This window comes from Chinchilla lanigera, unplaced genomic scaffold, assembly GCF_000276665.1.
Source record: "Chinchilla lanigera isolate Chin_1 unplaced genomic scaffold, ChiLan1.0 scaffold00026, whole genome shotgun sequence".
In the NCBI taxonomy this organism is placed as follows: domain Eukaryota; kingdom Metazoa; phylum Chordata; class Mammalia; order Rodentia; family Chinchillidae; genus Chinchilla; species Chinchilla lanigera.
This window is the reverse complement of record NW_004955427.1, coordinates 20,431,716-20,449,891: the sequence shown is the minus strand read 5'-3', so window position 1 is coordinate 20,449,891 and position 18,176 is coordinate 20,431,716. Positions and strand designations below refer to the sequence as shown.

Sequence of the window (18,176 nt, the reverse complement as noted above, 5' to 3'; positions counted from 1 at the left end):
ATTTTTTATTTTATTAGAACATGTTTGTAGTTCATGTAGTTTACAGTCATTTTGGGAGTGGTTATATGTACATACCATAGCATGTTTCTTTTTTGATCCCCTTCCACTTCCCTCCCCACTCCCTTCCTCCTCCTCCAATTGTCACATCTCATGTTTCATTCTAATTGATATTAATAATCTTAGTTCAAGTTATGGCATATAATGTTTATATCAATTGAGGTTATTAGATTCCTGTACATGACATATCTTTATTCTACTTATTTCTCCTTCCCCTCCTCCTTACTCCTCACACTTTTTCCCTTTGACCACTTACTGATTGTAAGAGATCCATCTCCTAGTCCCTTTCTATTCATCCTTATTCTCTTTGTTTATGTTTTGCCTTACTCAAATGAAAGATACCATACAGTATTTAAGCTTTTGTATCTGGTTTATTTCACTAAACATTGTACACTGGTATCTGGGTCCATCCACTTAATTTGTTCCATGATTTTGGAAAAGATGGCTACATATGTTTTTGTGTGGGAAAGATGTTATTTCTTCCTCTTGCAGTTTTCCCATAATAAGTATGTAGTGACCTGCTTCATCTCTTTTGATTGTTCTCGGTTTTATAGTTTACATTGCCTGCAAACATAATAGCTACACCTGCTTTTTTCAGCGTTCCTGTTGCATGGAGAATTGTTTTCCAAACTTTGACTGTCAGTATATGGATTTCCTTTTGTGTAAAATGTGTTTCCTGTATACAGCACATCATTGGATTTCATTTCTTAATCCACTCTGCCAGTCTGTTTCTTTTCACTGGTGAATTGAGGCCATTTACATTTATAGTTATAACTGATATGTGTTGGTTTATCATTATCATGTTGTTTACTTGCTGTTGGTTTCCTACTTTTTCTACCTGTTTAACTGCTTGCTCTGCTTGAAGGTCCCTTTCTATTGTTGTTCTTGAAATTGTGGTCATTTTTTTCTCTGTCTAGAATATCTTTTAGTACTCTTTGTAATGTTGGTTTGGCACTCATGAAGTAATCAGTTGTTCTTTGTCATAGAAATATTTTAGTTCTCTGTTAAATTTGAAGTATTGTTTGGCAGGATACATCAGTCTTGGTTGCAAGCTATTTTGTCTCATGACCTGTAATCCTTCACTCCTAGCTCCTCTCGATTGGATGGTTTGTGTTAAGAAGTTTGCCGTGATTCTGATGGACTTTCCTTTATAGGTGATCTGTTTGTTTTCTCTAGCAGCTTGTAATATTCTGTTATTTTGCTGGAGATCTGGGACCTTGATTATTATGTCTGGGTGTAGTTTTATTTTGCTTATGACTAATTGGAGTTCTATATGTCTTGCTTTTCTGTATATCAGATTCTCTTTCCATGTTTGGAAAATTTTCTTCTATTATTTCTGCAAATATTCTTTTTGTGTCATTTGTGTTGCCTCTTGCTGTTTACCTGGCTCCTATTAGTAGTCTTACATTATTCCTCTTTGCCTCATCTTGCAGCTGTTGAATTGCTTTTTCCTGGTTCCCTGCTGATTTTAAAAGATCCTTTCTTTCATGATCACTAGGTGCCATGCTGTCTTCAAGATCTGAAATTCTATCTTTGTCTTCATTCAAGCAGTTTTGCCAGCTTTCAATGGAAGCTTTGATTTCCTGGATGCCTTTTTGAATCTATTTTATGCATTCTAGTTCATTCCTATATTGTTCATTTAACATTTCCATCTGTTGCCTATGTTCATCTATTTTTTATATGTTTCTTCTTTAGATGTGCTGAGCAATTCTTTCATTATTATTGTCATTTCATTTTTTGCCTGAGAGATTATTTCTGATCTGATCTGTTCTATGACCCGATGGAGTTGTTTCTTTACTACCATTGCAATCATTTCAGCAATTTCAGGTGTTTGTTTACCAAATTCTCCTATGTCGATGTCTCCTGGATTTGTTCTGAGTGGGGTGGAGTTCTGAGATTGCATTTTAGTCCTTTGGCTTGTCATGTTTGATGCTGGAGGCAGAACACTCAGTCTCCCACTTCTCTGGCAGCTCAGCAAAGGTTGCTGGTGACCCTAGTTTTCCTGGTGGTCAGGCTTGCACCTCAGTGTCCAGTGAGATGCGCTGCTTAGTCTGGGGTCTTCTAGCAGACGGTGAAGTGTACCTAGTTCTCCCAGGTCTCAGACGTGAACTGTGATGTCAGCCGATGGCAGTCCATCTGATCCAGTGTCCCCTCGCAGCTCAGGGCATGTGTATGACCCAGAAATGGGCTACACTGGTGGCGCAATCACGGACCAGTGGTCCTGTGTCCCCAGGCAGTTCAGGACACAGGCAGAACCCAGACAGGAATTGCAGGGTCAACAGTTTATGGACCACCTGATTTCATGTCTCCAGGCAGCTCAGGGCACTCCCAGGAGCCTGGTGTGGGCTTCACTGGTGGTGATCATGGACTGCCTATGTCTGTGACCTCCAGAAGGTCAGGGAACAAGTAAAGCCCAGACACAAACCATGGTGCTAGCAGTTCATGGACTGTCTGCTGTAGTACCTAAGGTGGCACAGGGCACATGCAGGGAGGGCCCAAATGTGAACCCTGGTGTTAGCAGTTTGTGGGCCTTCTCCAATATACTTCAGTTTGTTAGTTGCCCAGATAATACTTCCTGTTCTAGTTCTGGTTGTTTCTGTCTCTTAGAAACAGTTGGTCACTGTGATGCATAGCTGGTCACTACAACACACATTGCATAAACCAATCCCCAATGGACAAGCCATTCTGTCTCTGTACTTTCTGCTTGTTTATTAAAATAAAATACAGGAATAAGTTGTGGTACAACACAGCAAAGTGTGATAACTATAGTTCATGACATCCAATTATAAATTATATGAAGATCTGGAAAAATGCTCAAAGGCTTCAAGCAGAAAGATATGTTTATTTCATATAAGCCCTAGACCATGAGATATCAGGGCCTGATATTCTGGGAATGATCCTGAACAGTGCACATCACTTTAAATAAATCTGCCTCCAAATCCTGGGTGTCATTTCAGTATTTCTGCTTGCCACTGTATCTGGTGCATCTGCCAGGAAGATCAACCTGGTGCATCAACCAGGAAGATCATGCTGACCTCCTTGGCCAACAGGCATAGCCCTCATGGATAGAGCAAGGGCCTCTCTAGGTCCTGATGGGAAGGTGCACCCTCAAGATGTCTCAAATCCCCTTAGAGATCCGGAGGAGGATTCCTGGCTCCCCTCTGGAGTTGTTCATATCACACCCCAAAAAGAGGAGGACACAATCTGTCTGTCTGCCTGCCTGATTCCAGTAAGATCCCCTGGTGCACCTCAGTTTGTCAGTCCACCAAATTTTGGGCAGAAGGGCTGAATCAACTCTTGCTAGTTAAGGCCACCATCAAAGGAAGAGAGGTTAGAACGTTTAAGACAGTCCCCATATCACTTGTGGGAAGAGACTTCCTCTTCAGTTTACAAGTGACTGTCTCCTTTGCACCCAACCAGTCAGCCTCCCCCTCATTTAACCCTGCACTTTCCCTGAGAGGAAAATGACATATTCATCAGCCTGAGACAGATAACCACAATCCTAAAGTTCTAAAAGCTCTCCTCCCAGAGGTATGAACTAAGGACTCACCTCCAGGCCTAGCCATCAATCATGCCACCTCACCATGATCCCCCCCCCTTGCTGTAAGATGTCATGGGAAGAACACACAGGCATTCAGCCACACAACATCTATCCAGCCTGATAGACTATTAATCACTTTGGGCAAGATCTCTGTGCCATCAACAACATCTGAATCATACACCCTTTTTGAACTGTGCAGAAGAAAAGCTTTCCATAATAAATATCTAAGACTTTTTTCCCCTATCATTATTGCCTGAAAACACAATGTAACCACAGTTTATACAGTATTTCCATGCAGTAATTATTTAGAGGATATAGGAGAATGCATGCCGGTTATATGAAAATTCTACTTTTTTATAACAAACTGAAACATCTGCACACTTGTGGGGGATTTGTACAACTGATATATTTCTAACAAGATTTGTCAGGAAAAAGAACAAACTAACAATAACAGAAATTAAAGAAGGGACATCAAGGCTTATCTCAAAGACATTAAACATATACCAATAAATATGGTAGTGTATATTTTCACAATACTTATTTCTTTAAAAATATATATATTTTATTTAGTCATAAATATTTCACTTACCTGAGTATTTATAGAAATTTAATTAGCATTAATGTAGGGAATAATGAACAAAAAATTAAGGATACATTCGTATAGCACCTGTTCTTGTCCCAATAGCCAAGATTTTCTGAACTGGATCAAAGGCTAAAGCTGTGGGCTGGTAAGGAAAACCATGCCGAACTGTCTGAAAGAGAACAAACAGTGCAAATAGTCATCAGGAAAGTAAAAACTAAAATCATAACACAGCCATTAGATGACTAAAATTAGGTCTTTAAAAATATATTACAACTAAATGCTAACAAGAATATGGAGTAACTTAAGCTCTCATATATTGTTACTAAAAATCTAAAACAGGTCATTGTATAACCACTTTGGAAAGTGTTAAGTAGCTTCTTATAAAACTAAAGATATGACTATTCCATGGCCTTGTAATTATGTGTTTACCTATGAATATTAAAAGCATAAGTATACAAAAATGATTTGCTTAACTATACTTTATTCAGCTTTTTTATAACAGTAAAATACTTAACATAGTCCAAGTGCACCTCAATGAGAGAATTTTCGGCTAATCTCACCACTATATCTGTCCTATACAGGGTGGAGATGATGTCCTTCTACCCCAAGAGAACAGTACACATAGCCTAATGTCTTCTGTAAACTAGTGGGATAGACTTGCTGGCCAAAGAGGAATGACATATTGTGTTTTCCTGGGAAAATACCAAGATCCAAAAGCAAAAGCATCTGAATTTCTATTCCCGATGGTTGGCATAGTGATATCTTTGCTATTCTTTATATAGTAGGAGTCCTTCCCTAGGACCAGTAAACAGTGTACAGTGTTATGCTTCTGTGGGATTAATTAAAGGTCCACGATATTCTACCTAACAGTTGATAAAAATACGTATAAAAATGTTTATTGGTGTTTCTAGTTGTCATTTTTGTTGTTGAGACAGGGTCTTGTTACCTAGTTCAGCCTGGCCTTGAAATCGTTGGTTGGAGCAATGCTTTGCTAACACAAGGAAGAAAGAACAAGATGAGCTTTAAACCACTTATGCCAAGGAGTGCAAGTTTTTGAAATTTTGCATAAAATTCATAATGTTACCTAGAAAAATTCAAAGAGAAAAAATTTCAAGAGAAAAAATTTTATGTTGCATTGTTATGGGTGTTACAGAAATGAAACATTAGGCATTGAATGGTTAATAAGGTATGTAGCTCAGGCTGGCCTCCTCCCTCATCCTCCTTAGTACTGGGGTTGTAGGTATGCAACACCACACCTGGCATGTGATTCTTAACTGAGATGGTTACAGCTTGAGGTGGTTACTATACTTTCTCCCTCATTTAGATTTATAAACACAAATTTTTCATGAAGAAGAGATTCTTACTCTTTAGGCAGAGCAATGTGGATTGTAAATATCAGAATATAGTTCCTCTCCAAAAACAGAATAAGTAAAAACATCTCCCAGTTCATTCTATGAATCCAGTATTATCTTGATAACAAATTCAGGTAAGTACACCATGAAAAAAGAAAACTAAATATCAATGACTCCTATTAATATGAATGTGAAAATTCTTAGCAAAATATCAAATAGATTTTAGCAGTATATATATAAAGGATATACATCGTGATCTGCAGAATTAATTTTAAGCATGCAATGTTAGTTTAACCTTGAAAAAATATTTAAAACATCATATCAATAGAATAAAAATTACTATCATTTCAGTAGATGCAAAACGAAAGCATTTTGGAGGCTATAACATGTTAGAAAATACTCAAAAGTATAACTGTAAGTAACTTCAATATAAAAATTAGCATGAACAAAATACCTATAACCTCATACCATTTACTGAAAGAATGAGTTCTTTCCTTTTAATGTCAGGAAAAAGATAAATATGTCCATTCTCATTTCTCTCTTTAACATTGTATTGAAGGGTTTAGTCAGAACAATTAAACAAGAAAAAGAAATGGCACATCCAGATTAGAAATGAAAAAACTACTTGCATTTGATACAATCTTGTATACATATAGTCCTAAACACACCGAAAAACAGAACTAATAAAAGTTCAGCAAAGCTGAAGATTATTACAAAATTAATGTAAAAAGTTGATTGTGGTATCTGTCAAGGTTATCAAAGCTCCTAATTACAAATTATAGTATATATTTCCACTGCTTCTCATTTATAATGAATAGTTTTGGCCTCGTCAAGTTGATATTTCACATCATATTTGACTAACAGATTTTAATTCAATTCACTGCAAGCATGTTTGTTAGAGCTATGTCTGTTAGCTACCTGGCAATCAGTTAGAAACCATATGGAACATAATTTTAAAATTATTCACATAATCATTTGCTAACCAAAGATATTATTGATTGACAAAGGCATGGGGTACTTTACATATTTTCATGATGAACATTCTATCAATCAGACTTGCAAGCTTAAATTGATGTCACTTTTTTTTTTTTTTTTTTTTTTTGGTTTTCTGAGACAGGGTTTTGCTGTATAGTTCAGGCTGCCCCTGCTCTTACTATGTAGCCCAACCTGACCTCAAATTTGTAGCAATCCTCCTGCCTCAGCCTCCCAGTGCTGGGATTACAGGCATGTGCCACCAAGCCCAGTGAGCTGATGTCACTGATTAACAGATTAACAGATAAAGACAACAGATTAACAGATAAGGGAAATGTGGTATTTAAGCACAATGGAGTACTATTTTGCCATACAGAAAGATAAACTTGCATCTGTAGGTAAATAATGCAACTTGAGAACATGTTAAGTGAAATAAGTCTGAAACACAAGTTCAACTATTGCGTGGTTTCTCTTATATGAGAAATATAAATAAAGAACAAAATAGAGGAGAAACAAATAGAAAATAGGAAGAAGAAAGAATACTTCCCCAAATTACAAATTCCACTGTTTTAAAAATGTTGCATTACATATGCTTATTGGTTTCATTTATAGTACTAGTTTCTTTAGTTCATTGAAAAGATTTATGTTATTATCTGTTTATTTTTTGTAAGAAGGGTTTTGGTTTATGTCTTGTACTCTGAGTAATTTGAAGATAATGACACATAGGGTGCTAAATATTGTTATTCTCTTATTATTTGATTATAAAATTTTGTTTTATTTTTCATAAAATAAAAAGAATTCCTGAACTGTCATAGAGCAAAATTAGGATTTACTGCTTTTCCATTAGGCTATATCAAATTATTTTATGAGAATTTCAAGTAAAAGTAAGATTTTTTTAAAAATTTAACATAAATTGTATTTACATATACTAGCAATGAAGTATCCAAACATGAAATGAAGAAAACCATTACTTCCCAATAAACTGCATACAAAGGAGTAAAATACTCAAATAAAGTGAACAAAAGAAGTACAAAATCTATATCCTGAAAACTACAAAAAAATTGAAAAACATATCAAAATAAAAGACATCCCATTGGTATGAATTAAAAGGCCCAATATCAGTAAGGTTACAGTACTTCCCAAATTGATTTCAGAATCAATACAATTTCTACAAAAATTCCATCTGACCTCTGCAGAAATTGACAAACTCACCCTAAAACTCATACAGATAACCAAGAGACTCAGAATAGCAAAAGAATCTTCAAAAAAAGGAACAAATTTGAGGACTCATATTTTATGTTTTCAAAATTTATGCAAATCTATAGTAATCAAGAAAAAAGAAGTACTGGCACAAGGATAGACATACAGATAAAGGGAATAGATTTGAGATTCCAGAAATAAATTGTCATATTTTTCTTTAAATTGATATAGGACAACAGTACCAAGACAATTCAATGAGAAAATAATACTCTTTCAATAAATGGTGCTAGGGGCTGGGGATTTAGCTCAGCGGCAAAAGCGCCTGCCTGGCAAGCGCAAGGTCGTGAGTTCGGTTCCCGGTACCGGAGAAAAACCAAAAAAAATAAATAAATAAATAAATAAATGGTGCTGTAAAAATTTTCTATCCATGTGTAGAAGAAAAAATTGGACTTCTTATTTATATGGTACACATTAATTAATTGTAATTGAATCAGACCACAAACCTAACATAAAAGCCAAAATTAGAAAGCTCTTAGCAGAAAATGAGTGCTGAAATCTCAGTGATTCTAGACTAAGCAAAAGTTTCTTTATAAAATTATTTATTTTTTCATTTAGAAATAAAAATTTTATACATGTATGGTAGGTAACAAAATGTATTAATACATGTCTACATTGTGGAATGGTAGTCTTAAATATGATACAAAATTCCCAAGTAACAAGAGAAAAAGATTGGTCTCTGTCAAAATTAAAACTTTTGTGCTGTAAAGGACACCATCAAAAAATTTAAAGAGACTAACTCACAATATATGAGAAAATATTTGTAAATCATGTATCTGAAAAGGATTATATCCACTATATATAAAGAATACTTATCACTTAGTAACAGACAACACAATTTTTAAATGGGCAAAGGGTCTTAACAGACACTTATACAAATAATATAAAAACTGACTAATAGACAATAAGACTTTTATCAGTAGCCATTAGAAAACTATAAATAATTTTCACAAAAAGATATAACCATGTACCCACCAAGATGGCTCTAATAAAAAAATATATAGTCACACACACTGATGATGATCTGGAGAACCTAAGTACTAATACATTGATGGTGGGAATACAAAATCCTGCAATATCACTGGGAAATATACTGGCAGTTCCTCAAAATGTAAAATAGCAGAGGTACCCATATGACCCAGTTATTCGGCTCTTCAATGTAAACCCAAGAAAAATGAAAATGCAAGTCTGTATTAAACATTAGTATGAATGCTCATAACAACCACAAAGAAACTGCTTCATTGTTCATTTACTTATGAATAAACAAAATGTAGCATATCCATATAATGACATATTGTACACTAATAAAAAAGAATGGCGTATTAATATATATTACAACATGGATAACACTTAAAAACTTTATGCTAATTGAAGAGCCTAGTCATACATAATTTCATTTATGTAAAATGTACAAAAGAGGAAAACATATAGAAACTGAATTTATATTGCTAGTTGTATAGTGATAGGGGTGAAGAGTAATTGGAATTGACTGCTAAGTGATACATGGCTCCTTTTTGGGGTGATAAAATGTCTTAAAATCGATAGTGGTGGTTGTTGCACAACTCTGAATATACTAAACATCACTGAAATGTATACTTTAGGTAAATTTTATGGAGTGTAAAACTACATCTCAATTTGAAAGAAAAGAATACTGACTTCAAGAACACAAAATCACTTCATCACGCAAAATATGCACTAAGAATTTGCAGTCAATGGAGTTCTTAGGCTGATTTCAAAAGAATCAAGGCCATCAACTAGAATGTTAAAGGTGTACTTTTTAAAAATAGAAGAATGAAGAAAAGCATAGGAGAACAAAGTTTGAAGACAACTGAGGTGGGAAAAAATTCTCAATTTTAGACAGAATCAGAAAGAATTACTGAAATAGTACAGTCTATGGTCAATTGATGAAGATAATAGCAGCAAAGCTGCTCATTAACAACAGAAAAGTAAGAACTATCTATTCTTTTTAGGCTTTTTTTTTTGGTACCAGGAATCAAACTCAGGATCCTGAATTTGCCAGGTGGGCACTGTGCCACTGAGCTATATCCCCAGCCCTCCATCTTTTTAAAAAGCACTTTGCTTCACCTGTTTTATTTTACTCTTTGAAAATATTTCAAGGGAGATGAAATAGCCAACTGAATCCAGTTATACAAATTTCTCTAGATATTTAAATTAAACAAAGAACTGATAGAATTGGTTACCAATACATGCAAGGACTAGTCATATTACCTTGCCATATTATTCTGAGTTATGCAAGTTGCCAACACCACTGAAGATAAAATACACAAATCTCTGATCATTGCTGAAACTGCTAAGAACCGCTGCTAGAAGTAACATAACTTTCACTTTCTTCTTAGTTTTTAATCCAACAAAAATGCCTCCTGTATGTAGAATATGAGCATAACCCAGCAAGCAAGAAAGTCCAAACACTTCACATTTAGATTAGTTTTAATTTTAGTTCCTTCAATACATATATATTTATATATGCATTATATGTTATATATGCATTATTATATTATATATTATATTACATATTATATTATGTGTATTATATATTATTTTATATTATATGCATTATATTTATATATACATTATTATGTATTATACATTCTCATATATGTATGTATTCTCATATATTAGAGAATACAGAAGGACTAGGGTAGAACTGAGCACAGTACAATAAAGTAAAGCAGAAGTTATATTATGCAGAGTTATCCAGCCTTAACACACTCATAATATTTTTTAAAAGCCCCAAAATACGTGTGATAGACTGCCTATTGTTCCCTCATTTAGTTCAGCACATAGCAGACCAGTTAAAAATCTATATTTTTCAGTCTCTATTACAGGCTATTCTAGACACTGGATAATGAATGAGAACTGAAATGATACCTATTGCTAACAGTGAAGGTAAATATTCTCTATTTTTCTCACCTTTTTAATTTCTGGAAAATACAAGGCAGGAGTTGGAACAGTCATCTCACAATTTGAGATGGAAGATATACTCTTATGGTTAAGATCTAAAATGTTTCCTCAAAGTCTCTTCTGTTCAGATGTGGGGCTTTTGGAAAGTACCTGGATCACAGGAGCAATATTCTCATGCATGATGAGTTTATAGATGACTGATTTGTTAGGAGGTAGGGCCTCTTGGGAGGAGGCTACCAGGGGGCATGACTTTGGAGGATGCCTCTATCTTCATCTCTATCTATCTCTATTTCTATATCTCTTTTTCTCTTTTCCTCTTTTCTCTCTCTCCTTTCCTACTTCCCTCCCTCTCCCCTCTCTTTTCTGGATGCCGTGGATTGGGCAGCTTTCCTCCCCCATGCTCTTCTATCATTCCATTTCTGTCTTGGAGTCAAGTCAAACATGTATCTCCTGAAACCTTGAGCCAAATAAGCCTCTTCTTCTTCTTTAAATTACAGATGTTTTGTTCCAGCAACAGGAAAGTTAACCAATCCAAAAGAGTTGGCACCAGAGAATAGAGGTTATTGCTATGAATATATCTGACCGTGTGATTCAGAAGACTTTAGAATTGGTTGGTGGGAAGAATTTAGAAAGGTTTGGAGATGCTGTCTAGAGAATAATATAAGCAAAGACTGATGGAAGATTCTAGTGACATTCATAAGACTAAAATGCTGATAGGAACATGAACAGCAAAGAGATTCACCATGGCTGACTATAGGAGGAGTCACATTGGAGCTGCTCAGAAAAGATCCACTGAGAAGAAAGGTTGTTTGGAAGGTGGAAGAGCAGCTTTCACACTGAAATAAAAAATTAATAAGGGAAGTTGATATACAGGTCAATTCAAAGAAACAGTAAAGGAAAATGAGCAGGAGAGGATTCAACATGGTTGAACAGAGAAGGAGCCATGTTGGAGCTACTCAGACAAAATCAACTAAAAACAGGTAATTAGAGGAAAAGAAAGGACATATATCTTGATGGCAAAATCAACCTGAAATAAGAGATCAAACAAAACATAGATCAATCAAAACATAGACATAGAACTTTATAAAAATGATGATCCAGCAACATAGATCAAACAAAACATAGACATAGAACTTTATAAAAATGACGATCCAGCTCACAGGGCTGCCAGTGGCACTACCGCCTGCACACTGAGCAAGAATTGCTATATTGTGAAGTCTCCAAGAAACTGATGGACTGCAATAGTGTGGCTAACTCAAGCCAAACAGGATAGAGTTGGGATATAAGGCCCTTTGCCTGTTTTGCTTTCCTCCACACAGAGGACACCAGAAGTCTGGCAGCAAATTTTGATAGCACTTCTCCCTCCCCAGCAAGGTTAGGACTTGAGAAAAGGACACAGACATGTGGGATTTAAACAGCCCCCCTTGCACTGTGGAAGGGATTAAAGCTGGATGGAGTAGCCTTGGGCTGTCTCAACAGCAGCATCAGAAATGTCAAATCACCAGTATTGCATGTCTATATCTGTTTTCATGAAAAGCCACTTTGAAGATATCAATATGTAATACAACAACCATTGTTAATTCCCTACCACTTTGTTTGTAACTCTGTATTATCTGTACTGTGCTTGTGATATGTTGTAAAATGTTGTATGTCTGTTAATGTTTCCCTCCTTTTATCTTTAAAATAAAAAAAAAAAGAAATGTCAAATCATTACAGTTAGGGACTGTGGAGGCAGCAGTGGCAGCAGCAGCAGTAGTGGCAGCAAAGGTAGTGAGTGGAACAGCATGACCCATCATGCCCTGTAAGCAGTGCTTGAGAGAATTTAAGCAACTTTGTGCTGCAGCACAGCAACAAATGGGAGATTGGCACAACACCTGAAGCAGAGGAGACTTAAGTGGGACCAACTGTCTCTGCAGTGGAGGCAGAAGCAGAAAATCAGCCCAGAGCATCCCACCCCACCCTGGCCTGCAACAAGAAGTGCAAGAGGACAGAGATGTGCCGGTGGAAGTGGAACAGAGGAGGCTGTGCAAGAATCAGGACTGACCAACTGTACATTGGACTGGGAGTAGCCTTCGGCTGTCTCTTCCTGAGGATGCCACAGAAACTAGGAGAGCAACATCGAGACAAACAGGGTAAGGAATGGGCAAGCTACCAAGACCGTACAGAAAGTTACTGGCTGAAGACTCTAGCCCTAGAACCCACATCCAGAGGCCAAGATTAGCCCTATACCCAGCACTAATCCTACTGCAGACCCAGCTGGGTTACCCAGCAGTTTAGGGATCTGATGCAGGCAGTATCACAGAACTGTGGACACAAGAGGAATTTTATTTTTTCTTTGTTTCATTTTCCTTTTCCTGTCTAATAGCTGTGTTTTCTTAGGTTAAGTCTTTACCTTTATTCATGTTCCTTTTTATTTGTCTTCTTTCTCTCTTTGCCCAAATATCTTTCTGGATTCTTATGATATTTTCATGTGAGTGAATACTGTCTCTAGTCTTTCTGATCCACTTTGATAATCTTTTGCTTTCTCATTCATTCTCTCTCTCCTGCCCATCTCATTTCCCAAAGCTTGCATGACCATTCTTTGCTCTCCAGCCTTGTTGCTACTATATTGCTCTTCACTTATCTCTCTGTTTTATCTTTTATCCCTCTTAAATTTCTCCATCACAGGGCAAACTCACTCTACCAAGGGGAAATTCTTTTCATATAACTTCCTGAATTGTATTGGATTGTATTATAAAACTACAGATCTTGCTCCTATGGTTAAAAGTACCAAATTACTAGCTACCACCATTTGTCAAGTTCTAGGCTGTGCTTGATACTATTGTTATTGCTGATTGTACTACTTTAGCTAGGATGCCATACCTGTTGTAATCATTTGTTCCCCCTTGTACAACAACACTGCAATTGTCTGGGGTCATAACCATCACCACAGTCCAATACCGAAAGACTGAGTGCTGAGCCAAATAGATAGCAACATTTCATACTTTATAAATTTGGAAGGATCTTGGGAGAGACAAGATACCTAGAAGACATCTCTGAGGAACAGACATTTCCTAGGGAAGCCTCAGCACTAATAATAAAGCTATCTACTGTAAAAAAAATTTGCGGTGTTGGCCGGGCCCTTCACGCATGCCCAGCCGCAGAGTTCTGTGGACGCGCGCCACCCCCACGCCATGTCTCAGCCCGCGCCCCACCCCTCTGCGGCTGTTCTGTGGTGGGGGTAGCGGCCGCTGAGCTCCGGGGGTCGTATCCTGCTGCCGAGCAACAGTGGCGAGCCGCACCGAGCACAGCACCAGAGGATTAATTTATTTTTGGAAACTAAGTGCAATATTAAAAAGAAAATAAATCACAGTACATTATTGGAAGTCATTTCTACTGATTTTGTTACATTTTCAAATTTATGATTTGATTTGAATACTATCATGGGAGGAGCAGTGAGTACTGGGGAAGATAATGACGACTTAATTGATAACCTTAAAGAAGCCCAGTATATCCACACTGAGAGAGTGGAGCAAGCTTTCTGAGCGATCGATCGCGGCGATTACTATTTGGAAGGCTACAGAGACAATGCGAGCAAAGACTTAGCCTGGAAGCATGGAAACATACACTTGTCCACACCTTGCATTTATTCTGAAGTTATGGAAGCACTGAAACTTCAACCAGGATTATCTTTCCTTAACCTGGGAAGTGGAACCGATATTTAAGTACAATGGTGGGCTTAATTTTAGGTCCTTTTGGAATAAATCATGGAATTGAACTTCACTCAGATGTGGTGGAATATGCCAAGGAAAAGCGGGAGAGTTTCATCAAAAATAGTGATAGCTTTGATAAATTTGAGTTCTGTGAACCTGCATTTGTGGTCAGTAATTGCCTCCAAATAGCATCTGACAGTCATCAGTATGACTGTATTTATTGTGGAACTGGGGTCCAGAAAGACCATGAAAATATTACTGAAAGTTGGAGGCATACTGGTTATGGCTATAGAGGACCAGTTAACACATATTATGCGAACTGGACAGAACACTTGGGGAAGTAAAAATATCCTTGCCGTTTCATTTGCTCCACTTGTGCAGCCAAGTAAGAATGATAATGGCAAGCCAGACTCTGTGGGGCTCCCCTCCTGTGTTGTCAGGAGTCTGAAAGACTTGGCTCATATTTATATTCGACACACACTTAGAAATTTCATCAATGGCGAGATGCAGGCCAAGGGGATTCTCACCCAAGAGGAAGAGAAAGAGAGTCAAGCAGAGGATTAACACTTATGTGTTCGTAGGTAACCAGCTTATTCCTCAGGCTCTCAACAGAGAGGAGGATGAGAAAATGGAAGAAGATCACAAAGAGGAGGAGGAAAAAGACCACAGTGAAGCCATGAAGCCAGAGGAGCCACCTCAAAATTTACTGAGAGAAAAAAATCATGAAGCTGCCCCTCCCTGAATCTTTAAAAACTTACTTGATGTATTTTAGAGACAAATACATCAAGAAGAAAGAATGCCTACTGATACTCCTTTAGTCTTGAAAATATAGGAGTTAAAAGACAATTATTTCTTTGATCAGAGTGAATTATAGTGAGAAAAAAGTATAACTTGTCAGTAACAAAAAACCAATTTTCATTGGTTTTCATTGGTTAAAAAGAATCTATCTTTTATAAAATCTATTTTTCTTTAAATCTTGAAAAAATGATGTTTTAACTCAGTGATTTCAAAGTGGAATGCAACAACAGTCAAGACTTTGTGTACTATAAACCTTTTCTGATTCCTTACAGATTTGTAATGGTGAGGGTTAGATTTAATTTTCTATAAGGTTTAAATAATTGTGAAGCATATATCATCTGATTTGAATTGCAGCTGTTGGTGTTTCTCTATGAAAACTTTCTTATCTAATAAGGAAATCAGATACTTTGTAGACCTATTTACACTTTTGTTGCAATCACTCTTGCTGAATTGCTGTAGATATATTCTGGGCAATATATGAGTGCAACAATAGTACAAGATATTGAATAATTTAGCTTTAAAAACATAAATTTAGTGAACTGTTACAGCCCTGCAACTTCTGCTTTTGAATCTGTTGCCAAAAGACATGCGGGAAATATTTGCTTCTCTTATAGAGATTTAAAAAGCACAGCAAGTGAAGTCGGAAGTGTCTGCCTAATACAACTCTTAATTTGTTCGGGCCTTTTACATTTTCAGTATTTAAAAGTAACGAGGCCACCTTAATTCTTTAGGATTTTTTCCTGTAGTTCACTGTATAAAGTATTTAGTTTAAAAAAAAATCATCATCCTGTCTGCCTGACAGTGCACAGGTGTGAAGGAGTGAGCCTAAGTGGCTGCCACTCTCCAGGGAGGTCCGAGTCCAGGCAAGGGCACACATGGTCAGCTGATGCACTTTAGCTCGTGAGACTTAGAGTTTATCAGAATATTTATCTTTGACAGAGTAGGGCTGAGCTTGCCTACATTTGCTTCGGATCTTTCTGTTATAAGAAATAGTCACAGAAATTGTATCTAGATGCCTTTGTATTAAAAATCAGGTTCAGAATTGTGTAATCTTTGGGACCTATGCCACATTCACTTAACTTCTCATATTTTTTTGTTTCTTCACTAAAATCATAATGGTTCTCATTTTTTGCTTTATGTTACGTACTTAAGTCACATAGCTTATCAGTGATAAAACAGGCAGTAAATTTCATTATAAGGTTTTCTTTTCTTAGTAAGACCTGAAAACAAGTCATTCCTTGTTGAAAAGCATACAATGTAATGTACTTCTACTTAGTGTTACATGGATCATGTAATAGTGTTACATGGATCATGTTACATGGATACATTTTTTAAAGGGAAAAATTTGGAACTATTGTCATCCCCCAGCATCACTGTCACAGTGGTCATGCAGATATGCTCGAGGAAACTTGGTCATCATGAATGAAAGAATTCTTATCTCTCTACTCGGATTCAGATACGGTGTCAGAGCCTCAGCTCCAGTCATCCATACATCTAAAACAGTTGTGTGAAATAGTCTAAACATGGAACTGCTCCAGACAACTGACATTTCAGTAATGCAAAAGAGGATTCCATGGAAGGTGTTTATTTTATACCCATGGCTCAGGTGGTGATGGTATGGAATGCATACCTGTGATTTTCTTCCTAGGTGAATGGTAACCTGTTATTATTAAGAAATGCCCTGTCTCATCTAAGGAAGAAAAAAATCAGCTTCATACTTTTGTCATGTGTTAGAAATGTTCATTTGGTTCTTTAAAAAAAACTTTATTTTAAACAATAAAAAATAAAAACATTAAAAACAATACACAATTTGAAAACAAGTAGATATGAAATGTTCAGCCTCATTGGTCATTCAAGAATTGTTCATTTGATTTTGAATTAGCTGTTTCAGAAGTTTAATGTTGAATTCTGGTGCCCATGTGTTTTTATCTAGAAAACCTGGGAAGAGTTTTCATCTTGCTTGTCCCCGCCTCCATTTTTTTGTTGGAGCTAGTTTTCAAATACATAAAAACAAATATTCTTCAATGTTGATTTTACTATTTAGGAGAGTTTTTGTTAAGGATATATTTGATTGACATTTTTATATTGTCTTTCATTCTATTGCCCTTGGGAAAGTGTACAGTAGATTTTCATGATCGTTGCCTATTTTTTGTCATTGAAATGTATCTTTTGTGTTTCTAAATGCACTTATTTTACAGGTGTGACTTTATCAATGACTTTAAATAAAGTGATAGAAATAAAAATTCAAATGAAGGTTTTTTTCTATTAGTGCAGATAGATTAGACTAAGAATACTTTCAGTTTTATTTTTTTAAAGAATTCAGGTTGACTTGTATGGAAAATTATGCTGTATAGTAAAGAAATGGAAAATAATGCTGAAGTGAAAGTAAGTGAAAATGATGGGGGATATCACTGTGGAATTTTATAGACACATAAAGACAATAGATACATCTGATTTAGGCCTTTATTTTACAGACAAGAAAGTAGGCCTCAAGTGGTGATTTGTCTTATCTAAGCCACACAGCTTGTTGAAGACAGTGTCTGAAATAGCATCTAGCATCAAATCAATCCCAGAATCTGTCAGCAACACCATAGCTACAAGGAAGACAATTTGTAGCTATACTGCCTATTGGTTGACATATTTGGTTCTGGTATTAATAAAGAAAAATGTTACTAAACTAGCATACATAGTGGTTAAAATAAAATACCAAAAGTGTGTTGACATCTGTCTGAGATGAAAGTGAAGGAAAGCCTGTTAAATCATTGGAAGACTTGGAAAATTATTTAAAATAAACAATCATATACTTAAGCATCAAAAAAAAAGGTTTGCAAGCATCAATACAGAAAACAAAATAAAATTTACAAAATAGAAAATGACAAGCCACAGAAGCAAAATGTAACCCCAGAGCTCCAACCCACTCAGGACACATTCAGGGAACAAGCTAGAGGAAATCAGAAGCAACCCACTGGAATTAAGACAGCAGCAGAAGTTTATATATATAT

General features: G+C 36.2%; 1 protein-coding gene and 1 pseudogene across 9 annotated transcripts in view; one reads left to right on the top strand and one right to left on the bottom strand.

Annotated features, from left to right (window-relative positions):
* The window catches only part of Stxbp5l (syntaxin binding protein 5-like), a 369,984-nt gene that overhangs the window by 310,152 nt on the left and 41,656 nt on the right, over positions 1-18,176 (bottom strand). For all 9 annotated transcript variants that reach the window (XM_005386478.1, XM_005386477.1, XM_005386476.2 and 6 more), the window contains exon 3: positions 4,253-4,350. In XM_005386478.1, the coding sequence (XP_005386535.1) occupies positions 4,253-4,350 (98 nt within the window). The remainder of the gene's footprint in view (positions 1-4,252; positions 4,351-18,176) is intronic.
* On the top strand, positions 14,107-15,194 carry LOC106148689 (annotated as a pseudogene).